Source organism: Petromyzon marinus, chromosome 40 (genome assembly GCF_048934315.1).
Source record: "Petromyzon marinus isolate PM22_M1 ecotype Great Lakes invasive population chromosome 40, UKy_Petmar_22M1.pri1.0, whole genome shotgun sequence".
NCBI lineage: Eukaryota > Metazoa > Chordata > Hyperoartia > Petromyzontiformes > Petromyzontidae > Petromyzon > Petromyzon marinus.
The window spans coordinates 1,892,411-1,907,127 of NC_133706.1; the positions used below are offsets into that span (position 1 = coordinate 1,892,411).

Consider the following 14,717-nt stretch of genomic DNA (forward strand, 5'->3'; position numbering starts at 1 on the left):
TGGTCCATGGTCACATACATCTCTGCAAATCATCTCAGGCCCCTTACCCACATAAATCACGTGAATTCAGTGTGGCCACCCGCACTCTAAAATCCTCCCCCCTCTCCCCAACTCTGCCCACTGTGAAAACAGACGCTGCTCCTCCATACAGCTCGTTCCTTCTCTGCCTGTCCCTTTCTTCCCTCCCTTCTCATCCTCGGCATCTACGTTATATCATTGACTTGCTCTATTTTCCGTGGTTTGTCCCGGGTAAGGTGGGGGGGGGGGGAGTTATATATATACATACAAAGAGATACAATTATCCAAGATTCGAGGTTCACAACGACCTGCTTGTGCACATGCACCTTTATTAATGGGAAGAAATGCTTCGAAGAGCGCTACCTTACACGCTGCACAATTACAAACAACACTAATCGCTAATATTTACAAGTCAAAACTTGTTATTTGCAAAATTGCTATTATGCGTACGTTCGTGTATAAAAAGTACTTTCTTTTACAAGCCGCTTCACTTCTTTGCTCAAAATAAATGCAACGCGCATTCAGAAACCGACAACAGCACACTCGGGAGTGGGGAAAGACTAAACAGCATATAGTACAAATCGACTTCTTGGGTCATATATTAAGCATCTGTGTCCTCATCGCCGCCTATTGGCTCTAATTTCTTCCGCCAGTTCTGTGTGCATGCTCTCGTCTGTGTGCTTGCACGATTCCCTCTGACGAGATTCCCGTCGTTCACCGACAGCGTTAGAATTCGAGCTATGGGGCGTCCAGTCCCATCTGTGTGGAGTCTCTCGCGTTCCAATCGCTCTAGACACTCGAAGAGTTTTTGTTTCCATTGCGACATACAACCACTGCAAAGGTTTTAGCGGTTGAGCCGCAGATTGGCTCTCCGATGCGTTTTTGGGGGCCGCGCCGCGTGTTCCGTCGGCACGACGTCGGATGTTTCGCTCCACGCGTGCCGGAAGCTTCTTCAGAGAACTTGAGAAGCTTCAGCTAGCATAGCGGCATTCGAATCCTCCAGCCGTTTGTTCCTGCCTCTGAACTTTCCATCAGGAGTTGGGAGAGCCGCCGACGCCCATCAAAACCACGGCGACAAGGGCAAGTGCCGCGACCACGGGGGCCGACGGTCTCAGCGCTCCGGGTCCTCCTCCCCGCTGCTCCCGACTGCTCACCACCGCCAGTGGCGGCGCCAGCTCCACGGCATCCTGCGACGCGAACGCGGCCGCCTGCGCGAAGCTCAGGTCGCCCGTCGTGAGCAGGTCGAACACGCACGTCTCAAAGTAAGGATCGTCGACCGACAGCCTCTCCTCGCAGGCCGCGCGCGCAGTTCGTGCCGTGAATACGCCTGCAGTCCGGCCATCGCCACCGCCGCCGCCATCGCCAGCGCCGCCAGCTTCCTGGTCCAGCCGTTCCGTGCCGGGGCAGCCGCGCCAGCACAGCTGCAGGGCCTGGCCCAGGCTCTCGTCGTGGTCGTAGGCCTCGGCGACGTGCGCCGGCGTGCGGATGGCGAAGGTCAGGTAGCGTCCCACCTGGCGCACGGCCACCGTGGTGCCGATGTAGACGGCCGAGATCTCGACGTGCCGGCCGGGCACCTTCTCGGTGACGAGAAGGCCGGAGGCCGCATACTGCCGCCTACCCAGGCCGCCCATCTTGGTGCCGTCAACGAACGCGGCCGGGAGGTCGTCCGTCTCAGCGTGGTAAACCCGCTCGTCCGTGCAGTGCTGCTGGCCCTTGAAGATGATGGTGAGCTGCGGAGACAATGGCGCACGCCGCTCATTAGCTTCGCGACGGACAGGTGCCAGGCTAGCGAGCACTTATTCTTGGGAGGCGCGACCCAATACACAAACCGTCCAGATATCAGCGACCCGCTGGCATTGCACGTCACAGCCAAGATTGAAACCTGGGAAAGCGGGACCGTAGCGGGGCGCGGGAGACGTGACGGCACGACGACGATGGTCGCACCGCGGTTGGGGGGCACGAACAAGCGGGGGCTGCGCTGTCGCCGAAATCCACGACAGATAACCCACGGGGGAGTTTGAATCGTGCGAGGAGTTTTTGAATAACACTGCGCAATAGCGCAGGAGGTTTGCCCGTGAAGTTGAGTCGAGTTTGTAAATGACAAAGAAAAAAAAACAATCACAACAGAATTATCGGTGCAGGCGGGACAACCCTCAGTTTCAAACAACACGCAAACGTGTGTCAAAAGCGCCATGGCCTTTGTAAGTGGTACAAAAAAGCCATCAGTAGCTCACATTTGCTAAGACAAGAGGACCACAGTGCACTAAATAATTTTATTTTTTGTACATACACAATGGCTGCGTGTGCTTTTTTGTACGCGATTTTGCGTCTTGTTTTAAACGTACGAGTGTTGAGTGGTACGCACCCTTGTCTGTGTTGGTGTGTGGTGGGACTTTTTCTGGGCACTCCGGTTTCCTTCTACGTGCCAAGGCACTCATTAATGGGTTTGCCAAAAACCCTCCAAATACAAGACCCTCCTGATATAATAGTCTTGGGACACAGTAAGGCTTACCTGGCTAAATGAGTGGCATTATAAATCGTTTGTTTTACTTTGTTATACCTGGTGAGATCTTAAAAAAACGATTGCAAGTCTCATTTTCAAGAGTGACCTGGGTCATCGAAATTACAAAAGCAATGCCATAACAACCCAAGTATAACAACCCAAGTATAACAACCCAAGTATAACAACCCAAGTATAACAACCCAAGTATAACAACAAAGCAAAGAGAAATCGGGGGCAAAAACAACTTCACCACAGTGCGAGTGCTCTTCGTAAAATCCCGCCATTGCTATTGTTTCACAATTACATCACTTTCATTCCTCCGTCACACATCAACTCGTCTTCTTTAAATGACCATGTGGCAAAAAAAACAACGGTTGTAAGAAAACCAAGTTACAATGAACTCTCCTTACAATGAGAAAGAAAGAGCCTCCATCTCTCCGTGTCAACAAAGGATTCCCTTTATTCTCGAGTCAACGTGGCCATAATTGGTGGGTGGTGTCAACTGCAGTAGACCAATTTGCCCCAATCTCATCCCTTCGTGCCCCGGTCGATAAGCTGCGTTTAAGCTCCCGCTAATTCACCGTCACGTCTCCCCCCCCCGGCCCCCTTCCCTTCCTTGCCAGATAAATGCAGGCGGCCGCCGCTGCCAACACCGCGGAGGGGTGGAGTGGCGGTGGCGTGGTGGATTTTTTCTTTTTTGAATTATTAAAATATTTTAATCTGGATAATCCTGTGAGATGGAACACCTCGTGTTTTTACAAGGGTTGTCCTGGAGCTATCGACTGACGCAAGCGGAACGACCACGCAAATGACTCGCGCCAGAACGTCTTAAAGGTTAGAGCAACTGCCGCTTATGATCCTGCCGACGTCCGAGTTCCATGGCTCAGATCAGTGGCGACGGATATCTGAACCAGTCCCTGGGCCACTCCCTTCACCAACACACACTGCCCAGCGCGGCGAAGCATGGTCAAATGAATCCCATGGCTGAGGAACACAAACACCCAATATATTCGTTAATAACGCTGCGGCTTTACAAATAAAAAGTATGTAAGATGTAATGTTATGGGCAATAGCCCTTCCTTACAGCACATAGAAAGGCCAGAGATGTAGTCAACTCTCTACACACTCTACCTCTCTATGTGCTGTAAAGAATGGCCATGGCCTAAAACGTTGCATTTTGTTTTTAAATCCAGTGTTATTAATCAATGTGTTGAGGTTTTTTGTTCGTTATTCGTGCTTGTGTACCACTGCCAATGCAGCAGCAACAACAAGCATCACCAAATAATTACAGTTTTGTGACTGATGCAGCATGGTCAAACCTTCCTCCAGCAGTGGATTGACAAGGCGTTGACGGTGATTATTTTTGAGATAAACTGGTGAGCGGGTTAAAGTGCACGGGAAGGGGCCGCTGGGTTTGCTTAAGGCCTCTCTCCTCCACACTTGCCGCGACTGCACAACAAAAATCCATGCCCCGTAGTGACGGGGCCGTGATGATGAGGTGGCGATGGCGACAGACGAAGAACAGTAGATGTTGCTGCCGCGTTCCCTCGTTGATTCAATGAACAGACGTGCATCTGCTTCGCCACGCATCATCATCATTGTTATCGTCGTCGTCGTCATCATGACCCATGGGGAGATAGGCCATTGGTGTTTACTGCACATTTCGTCATTTGTTTCCATCATGTGCATTTTGTCTTTTTTTTTCATGGCCGAAGTATCGGCAACCCTTTCACCCGACCCTAATCCTTTTTACCCAGGCTTGGGACTGGGCTCAGATACCCACTGCATTGTGGAGCCCGAGGCGGAGTTAAAGATAACAGGTTCGTCCTAGATTCATCCCCAGTGGCGCAAATTACCTATGGACTACCATGGACCACCTGATTAACACATCTGGCTAACGTGTCAAAAGAGCACCGTCAAGTTCCACCCCATCATGGGACCTCCTTTGCCAGCACCAAAATATGAGAATAGATTTTCCCCTTTTTTCTGGCAACAAAACAGGTGTTAAGATGTTTAAACACCAACATGAAAACTTTTACAAGGAATCATGTCTGAATTAACCACAATACTTGTGGTCAGAATGCAAACAAAAAACATACTCTGATAATTTGATGCATTCTCTTTGAAACTGATTGGTCCACACCAGAGACAGCTTTCTTTCGAGCCTAGTCTCAAACGCCAAAAGGCGTCAAAAGAGCACCATCAAGTTCCATGCCATCAAGTTCCACGCCATCAAGTTCCACACCATCAAGTTCCACACCATCAAGTCCACCCCATCAAATTCCACGCCAAAAGGCGTCCTCTGGTCTAACTTATTCTCAAGTTCCACCCCTTTTAGGAAATCCTCGACCGATGGGCCGGCATGAAAGCAAGACGCACAATAACTTAATTGCGAGTAATTGTACCTTTAAATCTTTTATTAATACTGTCGCTGTGAGACTGTCTTCCTCTAGTGCAACTAAAATAACACATAGTTATAGCCTACATATGATTGTGTCAGGGGTTAAAAACATCCGTAGCTATTTCAGTAAAGGTCGGGAGAATGGAGGGGGGCCCTCGGTCGTATCTTGCCATCTCTCCCCGTTGGTATAGGGAGTTGTGCCCCTGTTCATCCCTGCCCTCCCCTCCAACACTGCCAGAGATTCGATGAGGCGGAGTGGTTCGTGCTCACAATTTGATTCTAACAGGGATTGTTTTAAGCACTGCGGTGAATGGTAGCGCCTCTAGTGGCTGCAGGCGTGACATTGACCCACTACTGTACGTATAACATTTAAGAATTTTTAAAAAGCATCGATTGTTACAAATGTGAACCAACTCACGTACAACCTAAGAATCAATTCGAATCAATGAACCAATACGTCGTTCTGCCCAGACGCATCGTATGTTTTACCAATGTTTTCCAGCTGCATTTGTTTAAATCGGGCAATCCGTGAACCGGTTTAGACTTTCCCAGTTTCCTCGGCACGCCGTGACCTGTTAAATGAATGCCACTGGACTGCCCAGAGTTATTGGCAAGAGGCCCGGATCATAGCCCACTGCTGTGGCATAGCTCAGGAAGCCGCGAGGAATGTGTGATCAGTGAAAGGGCCATTAACGCCCCGCGTTTTGCATGACAATCACGCCATTGTGAGCGGCTGGGCTGAAAAGCCGGTCGGAAGAAAGACAAAGTGCAAAAGAAACGCGTAGAGGCGATGTGTACGCTCGCTCGCAAAGGCTTTTAAAATCGCGGCTTATTCATTGGCACTTCTAAGGATCTGTCCCAAAAAAAGAATAACTCTCCCCTCGGCCAGCCCCAGAACGCTCCCTAAAAAGGAAACGGCCAAAAGCATTGCGATGCGGGGGGGGGCCTCCCTTTTTGAAAAAGAGCCTTGAGACTCTGTGAGGCTTTCCTTGATAAACGAATGGCATTTCCTTGATGAATACTCCATTATAGCCCAAAGGCCCCCTTCTGCTTGGCCTAAGAGCCCCTTGGACCACCATAGCCCCCCCCTGCCTCAGCCGCCTTCCTGCCCTCCTGCCCCCCCCCCTCCCATATGACCCCACAGTCACGTTTGGAAGACAAAAAGTCCTTTTAGAGCAGCAGCAGCAGAGAGAGCTGGAGTGACAATTATGAGTATGTCTGCTATGTATGCATGTTGCTAAACTTCTTTTCTCACCATACGTAGCCAACCACGCTAATCGGAGGTGCATATATGCTCCTAAATGTGTGTGTAAAAAAATACTCAACACGTTCGCCTATAACACTCCTGCCTTAAAGGGAAGAGTATGTAACAGCAGGTGACGTTCTGGGCAATGACCCTTCTTCATAGCAAATAAATACATAATAAATAAAGCATTGTTTTATTTTATCTCAATTGCAGTCCTTGCGACCCCCTCCCACATCAATTACCAAGCATCAGGTTCATTCAGCGTGTTTGGGGACTTCACTTGCATACGAATGTAAAGAATTGGTAATCATGAAAAGGCGGACCGTGGCAGGGTCACGTGGAATGGAGGTGAGAAGTGCTGCTGTTGAATAACTGAAGAAATGCATGCATGTGTGTGAAAGACTCGAATGCCATTTCCATGGGATTATAATTTTTGGCCTCGATTCCAAGTGTTGGTTTAGAGTGAAATGGTTTTTATTGAAAGCCGAGTCGTGTTAACGAAACGTTTATATTTACACGATCGATCCCCCCAAAAAATCCTTCATGATGGAAAACTGAGTCAAATCACCTATCATGCTCGTGAAAGCAGTGATATCCTCACAATGGAGCATCTGCTTAGATATTTTCAGAACAATTTCGTTTGTTATATATATACAGTATATACAATTTGTCCCGAAAGATATCTGAGCAGGAAACATACTGCAATTACATGTCAATCCCACTGCTGCATCAAGGCCTCCCACATGCCACGTCGGGTGATAGGTATTGATTGACCATACTGCACCACGCTGGTCGTCGCGGGTTGATGAAAGGGGAAACCCTTGACTGGTTCATTTATCACTCATCATTGATGTTTGTCAAATTTATATTGCTGGGTTTAAAGCGGTTTGTGTTTGCACGCTGAATCACGGTGGCTCAAATACAATTATATCCACTTTGTATACGTTGTCCCCAATTGCTGTGGTCGAGCATCTGTGCCTCACGATCAGAAGGGCATGAGTTCACACCTCTCAGTCGGCCCATCATTCTCAACGTGGTGGATAAATCTAATTTCACTTCGTGCAAACGTCGACTGTGGTCGCCCTATGGAGAAAGTAAGCCCTGCCACAGTGATGTGGAATTTATAACACTGCATCAGTGCCATCAATGGGCTTGAGCACCACGTTAATGAGTTATGTTTCTGCACGGAGGTAGCCCAGTAGCTCAAGGAACAGAGGCAGAGCCAGCACTGCTGAGATCCCTGGATTTGAATCTGGGTTTCTGTTGCCCGCTGTAATTAAAACTCAGTTTTCAAGTATAGCAAGTTCAAGGTCTCAGGTTAGTGACCAACAATAAGTGCACACAAAGAAAACCATATAAATGTGTCTTCTTTACTTACTTTGACTAAATTCCAGCCCTGAGAATAGAAAGAAATGTTTCACTACCATGTTGATAGAATAGGTTAATTGTAGGGAGCTCAGAATAAGTTCCGTGTCTTTCTTTGAGCCATTCGTCTTTTCCACAGCTGCTCTCTAACTGGGCGGTGTTGCACCTCTCTGCAAGGGTTCCAAACGGCCACTTCATCTCATGCCACGACGCTGGCATCACGATCAGAACAAAAACATTAAAAACACAAACACGGCAAACACAACGCTGGCAGCAGCATCCCTTTCCGCCACCATTGCCACGACCACCAATCCATTGCGCTCCATCCCTCTCACTTCCACCCCCCTCCCGCCCTCGCCCTCACCTTGCTGGTGGCGGTGGCCGTGGCACCTCCATACACGGGCACGCTGGTGGCCTGCACGTGCACGTGCTCGTTGTCCACGAGCGGCCACGCGCCCGCCACGCGGCACGCGTGCATCCCGCCGGGGAACGTGCGCACGTGCGGGTCGCCCGACAGGCCGCAGTAGCGGTAGGCGCCGGCCGGCGGGGCCCGTGCCCTCGTCGCGCCGCACGCCCTCCGCACGGGGCCGGCCCTCGCGGGCGGCGCCGGCGGCGGCGGCGGCGACGGCTCCGACGACGCGAGCCGCCCGCCGCCGCCGCCGGCGGCGACGGCGGAAGTGCCGCCGCAAGCGTTCTGCGCCATCAGGTCCTCGATGCCGAGCACGGCCGAGTGGTACGCCAGGTCGCCGCGGCACGCCCGCGAAGTCCGCCGCGTGCAGGCCGAGTAGGCCCGTAGGGCGGCGCACAGCGGGGCTGCCGACCCGGGGGAGGGCCGCCCGCGGCCGATCGGCCCCACCGGCCCCGCGGGGCCCACCGCCGCCACGCCGCCGCCGTCCTCGACGCTCGAGCGGCCGGGCCCCGATGTTGCTGCCACGAACTCCGAGTTGCATTTGAGGATTCTGCACTGTGCGTGGGCTGTGCGGTGAAGTCCGAATGGACCCGGTGAAACAGGGGGTCGTGCGGTGAGGGCAATGGACGAGAGGCGGACAAGAGGGGGGTAGACGAGGGGAGAGATTATGCTCTCTGTACACATCAAATAGAATAAGTGCATGGGACACTGCACAGTCCTCATCATAGCTAAAGGTTCAAAAAACACAAGTGCACAACATAGCACATAGCACAACAATGTATGAGTAAGAGCTGGAGTTGACCACCTGTCCAGGGCTTGCCACTGAAAGTCCGTAAATTTGTGTCTGTGGCAGGAATTGATCGGTACCCAGATACCGGTGCTGTGCTGAACTTTATTGCAGTTAACTGCAGAGTATTGTTGATGACAGACCTCGTACTGCCTGGGACATATGTCTGGGTGCAGTCTCCTGTGGAACTGGTGGTGACCCTACACACAGCATAAACTATACACACAGCATAAACTATACACACAACACATCACAGTACATGGTAAGGCACGGAGCTCGACACGAGCAGTGCACCACACGACACAAATTGTGCAGCGGGCAAGGACAAAGCGGTAACATATATGTCTCACAATACAAACCGCGCACCTCACTCGAGTTGCAGACGCAGGGTAACAGTACAGGCCATAGCACGCACACAAACGCGCAGTACAACACGCAACGGGACCTGTAACTCACAACCGAGAAGCTCCCGCGGGATGAGTTCAGCCACTGATGTTGATGAGAGTGAACCCAGGTTGGCTGGGATCATAGGGCAGTGAGCAAACAAATCTACCACCCTACTCTTTGTTTTTTTCGGTAAAGTCACGTATAAATAAGAAATAATAAAATAGCATAATAGCGTACGACGTTTCGGTTGCAACACAAGCAGCCATCATCAGGTACAGAAGAGCTAAATTTACGAGAGAGGGGAAACACATAACCTCAGATGTATATACAGACACCCAAGTAGGGGGAACTAACACAGATACAACAGGGGACACAGAGAGAAGCATACCAAACAAACACCACTCTAGCACAAGTATACACTGCTACCCCATGGCCAGCAATGTAAACATTCTTACCTGGTGCAAGCATCTTTAGTGACTCCACCAATGCCTTCAAGTGACCAATAAAATATGATTAGTACGAGACACCTTCTGTTTAATGCTTATCAGACTCAAGCATCACGTACAGTTATAGACTCTCCAAATTACGATTATTTCACAAGTGCAGGTGCCCACCATTGACATGTGGTTGGACAAACGTTCCATGTTTAATGGGTATCTGTTCTGTGTCCACTGATGAGTACATACAAAAGTACACAAACACAGACCATCGCATGCATTCACGTATGTACAAAATAACATCACACAATATCACGCCACACACACACACATTTACACCCACACATAAAATTACACGAACATACAAAGTCACATACACAATCACAAAAACAGATACACACAACATATCTTAACATAATGACACATGGACACAAAATCACATCTTACACAATCACCCTCATATCATCCCACACAAAATGATTGACACTCAATATCACACACAAACTCTCACACAATAAAACAAATTCACACATTAACTAACAAACACGCATTGTCACAAACACAGCACAATCATAACAAGCCGGGATAGCCTCACATTGTCTAAATACCTTTCCAGCAGGGTCCTGCATTGGGATGTTTAGCCAATTCCATTTTTGAGGAGTGTTTGTGCTTTGCACATTCGTGATCAAACCAGACAACTCGAATAAAGAAAACTCACCATGCTTACTCGACAATAACACTCTCGACAATAACACTCACAACAGGTCTGCACAAACAGGTTCATGATTCCGCTTCCTGTACTGTCACCTCTTAACGGCGAGTTGGGAAATCTCACAATCCCACGTGGATCCACCTAAACCTTCGCTGAAGATTCCACAGAAACTGTAAGAAGATTCACACACTGAGAATCCACTCTGACACTGAGTAAACCACACAGACTGTCAGGAGATTCACAATGAGACTGAGACTTCACCACAGAGACTATGAGGAGATTCACACTAAGACTGAGACTCCACCACAGAGACTGTGAGGAGATTCACACTGAGACTGAGACTCCATCACAGAGACTGTGAGGAGATTCACACTGAGACTCCCACACAGAGACTGAATAACACTGAGACCGAGACTCCCCCACAGAGACTGAATGAGACACTGAGACTGAGACTCCACCACAGAGACTGAATCACACTGAGACTGAGACTCCACCACAGAGACTGAATCACACTAAGACTTCACCACAGAGACTGAATTACACTGAGACTGAGACTCCATCACTGAGACTGAATCACACTGAGACTCCCCCACAGAAACTGAATCACACTGACATTTCACCACAGAGACTGAATCACATTGAGACTCTATCACTGAGACTGAATGAGACACTGAGACTCCACCACAGAGACTGAATCACACTGAGACTCTCCCACAGAGACTGAATCACACTGAGACTTCACCACAGAGACTGAATCACACTGAGACTCTCCCACAGAGACTGAATCACACTGAGACTTCACCACAGAGACTGAAACACACTGAGACTCTCTCACAGAGACTGAATCACACTGAGACTCCACCACAGAGACTGAATCACACTGAGACTCTCCCACAGATACCAAATCACACTGAGACTGAAACTCCACCACAGAGACTGAATCACACTGAGACTGAGACTCCCCCACAGAAACTGAATCACACTGAGATTTCACCACAGAGACTGAATCACACTGAGACTCCATCACTGAAACTGAATCACACTGAGACTCTCCCACAGAGACTGAATCACACTGAGACTGAAACTCCACCGCAGAGACTGAATCACACTGAGAATCCACCACAGAGACTGAATCACACTGAGACTCCACCACAGAGACTGAATCACACTGAGACTCGATCACTGAGACTGAATCACACTGAGACTTCACCAAAGAGACTGAATCACACTGAGACTCCATCACTGAGACTGAATCACACTGAGACTCTCCCACAGAGACTGAATCACACTGAGACTGAAACTCCACCACAGAGACTGAATCACACTGAGAATCCACCACAGAGACTGAATCACACTGAGACTCCACCACAGAGACTGAATCACACTGAGACTAACCCGAGGCGGCGAGGAAGGCGAGGAGCAGGAGGCGGCCGAGTGTCGCGTTGAGCAGCTGCCGGACCCCGGTGGCCGAGTTGACGAGCGAGCGGGGTAGCGCCTCCCCGATGCCCATGCTCATCCACCCATTGGGACCCCGCGTGCCTGGCTCGGCCTGACGACCGTCTTCTACCCCTCCTCGCTCGCTCGCTCTCTCTCTCGTCTACTTCTCCATTCTGTCTGTCTTTCTCTCTCTGCCCGTGTCCGCCTTCGTCGGTTCTTTCCTCTCTCTGTGCGAGGCGAGAGCGACTCCTCTCGTTCGCCCCAAGCGCCGTTGTTGGAAGTTCCGTCGCCCTCCGCTTCTCTCGCGTTCCGCAGCGTTAATGACTCCTCCTCCTGCAACTCTCAATCACTCACCACCCACACGCACAGCCTCTCACAACACACACAGCAGCCTCTCCCCCTCTCACACAGCCCACCACCCACCCACACGCCCACAGGCTGAGCCAGGAGGCAGGCAAAGCCGCACGGACCACTCCCAGTTTGCTTTCTAAAGCAAAGAATGGCGAAGTATGGATTGCTCTGCTTGTGTACAGCAAGTCTTCAGGCGTGTAGGTTGCAACAGGGCTGTGGAGTGCTGATGATCCCAATTGAAAGGAGGGCACTGGAATTTCTCAGTCAAATAAATCGGACACGTGTTTGTCATACCACATATAAAGAAAACCACGTCTTTTTTACAAGTATATATATTTTTCCACATCCCATCGGCCTTATTCTGGGAGGGGGGGGGGGGGAGTTACAAATATTAGCGTGCATTGCATCAAACACAAGCACAGCTCTGGACCGGTTTGGGGAATCAGCGTCTCGTCAGCAGTCGGACGTGCTCCTGTCGGCGTTATGTCAGTCGCTGTGCTCACGCCGAATTGACGCTTCGTGGGACGAGGCGAGCTGGACCGATGCTGGTGGTGGTGGGGGGAGCTTCACGTCGCAGACGCGGCGGCCACGTTGTTCAGCAACCGCAGCTGCTGGATACGAAGGCCCCTCTCTCCAAGCCAGGGCCCTGTTGTCCAATAGGCCACAGTAGGCAATGAGCCGAGGGCCTGCGAAAACTGAAGGGTCTACGAAAAAAAATTGGACCATTTTTGTTTGTATGTATGTATGATAGCAAAAACATTAACCAAGATATCTTCTTGAATAAACATTTATACAGCAAGGATTGGCACAGTGTTTATTGAGGCAGAGTTAGCTCAATGTCAATCTTTTTTTTTCTTAAGGTGAGCGAAATTAACACCGGAGATTAACTTTTCGAGATTTTTTTCCATTGCAAAAACTTGCAATCATATCTTTAAAAGTTGTTTTTCGCGTAACGCGTCAGCCAGCAGTCACGACATCTGTCCAGCGGCTGGACGAAGATCCGCGTGAAACAAGCGGAGTGATAGCGGCGGGAGTGGTAACATGGGGCAGCAGCAGCCTTAGAGAGTGATCACTGAAGACCTACGAAACACAAGTGCCTAGGGCCTGCATGGATCTCAATCCGCCCCTCTCTCCACGATGGGGGTCGTTTTGGCCACACGTCCAAGCCCTGTTGAATATGCCACTGTTATTAGCCGTGATCGGGAATCGAACTGGGATCACAGAGCGCAATTCGCTTACCGCTTCGCCACCGCTCTCCATTTAGCGCACGACTTTATAAGCGTTGTGTTATTTGATAATTTAACGACATTGCTATTTAATATTCTTGGGTTCTAACATTGCTGATTGGGTGTTTTTGCCTTTCTCTCTCTGCATTGTGTTTGTTTACGCATTGTTAATTGCTGCTTTGCTGTTCAGCATTTAATTAAACTCACGGCCTCCCCTTGATGAATAGACAAGGCGGGCCCCCGCTGGGATGCTGCCTGGCGACAACAGCCCATCGATCCGTCTCGTCCCCCTCCCTCGACGCCGCAAGTGAATGTCCTTGCCACCCACCCGGGCGAACTGCCGAGTCTCGATACCCACAACGAGTCGCAAGAACTTTCAACCCTCTGTGGTCGGTCTGGAATTTGGGTCACGCTCGGTTGCACCCTTGGCACGAATTCCCCGCGCCGCATTGCGAACGCAGCCCAGTCCCTTGGTCCGTTCAGAGTGAAGCCGTGCACAATCGACACGATCATCGGCCATGATTCATCCACTGCTGGATGAAGGACTCACACATCAATTCAACACAAACACCAAACAACAGCGCTCAACACGTTCGTCAATAATGACACTGCATGCGTGGCCTTTAAAGGAAACACAATACCCGATGGCGTTGCGGGAAATGCTCCTTCTTAGTCGTACACCTCTGGCACCTGCACGCGAGGTTGTCAGCGCCGATCCCGTGAAGCCTTTCCGACTACGCAAGGGCAATTTGACGTGAAATGGCCACGCTGTGTGAGTCAGAGAGAGAGAGAGAGAGCGTGCACGACTTCTCACGAGCGTGGTCACAATCCACTGCTCGATGAAGGCCTCCCCCATGGCGTGTCGGTCGTGGCGGTTGTATGACCATACTTCACCAATTAACAAACGAAGCATTGCTTAATTGCATTGTACATTAAATAGGCCTGACTTTTAGTCGTTATTTTAAAAAATAATTATTCCGTCGGCCCCTCTTGGAGTTGTGGGCCCTGCCTACCACCGAGTCCTGAAGAATGGTGCACGTGGCGTCCGTATGGTCACCCTGGACCCCTGACCGGGGTACAAGGGGATCCCATCACCCCCCCACCCACCCACACACAACTCTTTCTCTACCCTTTCCCTCTCCAGGGCCCGACCCCACGCGAATTCCTCAGCCTGCCTGCGTGACCCGCAGTGACCCCCGCATGCAGGAGGGGACGACGGGGGAGGGATTGCGAAGTGAGTGGAGCGTGCGTGGGGGGGGGGGTGTTTTGGTAAAAGGAGGCGAGTGGGCGGTGGGAGGAGGGGGACGGGGGGGGCACTGGGTTAGTGGGGGGAGGGGGGGCACTGGGTTTGTGGGGGAGGGGGAGTCGGAGTGGGGGGTCACCATGGGGGCGACCGTGAAAAGATTCCCAGGTGTGATAGTTCTGCAGTGTGCGTGGG

At 50.7% G+C, this 14,717-nt stretch overlaps 1 protein-coding gene across 2 annotated transcripts; it reads right to left on the minus strand.

Moving 5' to 3' along the window:
• Window positions 1–308: 308 nt before the first annotated feature.
• Window positions 309–12,699, minus strand: LOC116950701 (repulsive guidance molecule A-like). Of its 2 annotated transcripts, none has more exons than XM_032968677.2 (4): window positions 12,557–12,699; window positions 11,661–12,051; window positions 7,898–8,508; window positions 309–1,748 (listed from the first exon to the last, which is right to left on the minus strand). In XM_032968677.2, the coding sequence occupies exons 2-4, from the start codon at window positions 11,779–11,781 to the stop codon at window positions 1,050–1,052; spliced, it is 1,431 nt and encodes a 476-aa protein (XP_032824568.1). In that variant the 5' UTR covers window positions 11,782–12,051; window positions 12,557–12,699; the 3' UTR covers window positions 309–1,049. The 2 variants fall into 2 exon arrangements, with proteins under 2 accessions (XP_032824568.1, XP_032824569.1); XM_032968678.2 differs by lacking the exon at window positions 12,557–12,699 and adding an exon at window positions 9,572–9,605 and having other exon boundaries at window positions 11,661–12,115.
• Between the last annotated feature and the right edge of the window lie 2,018 nt (window positions 12,700–14,717).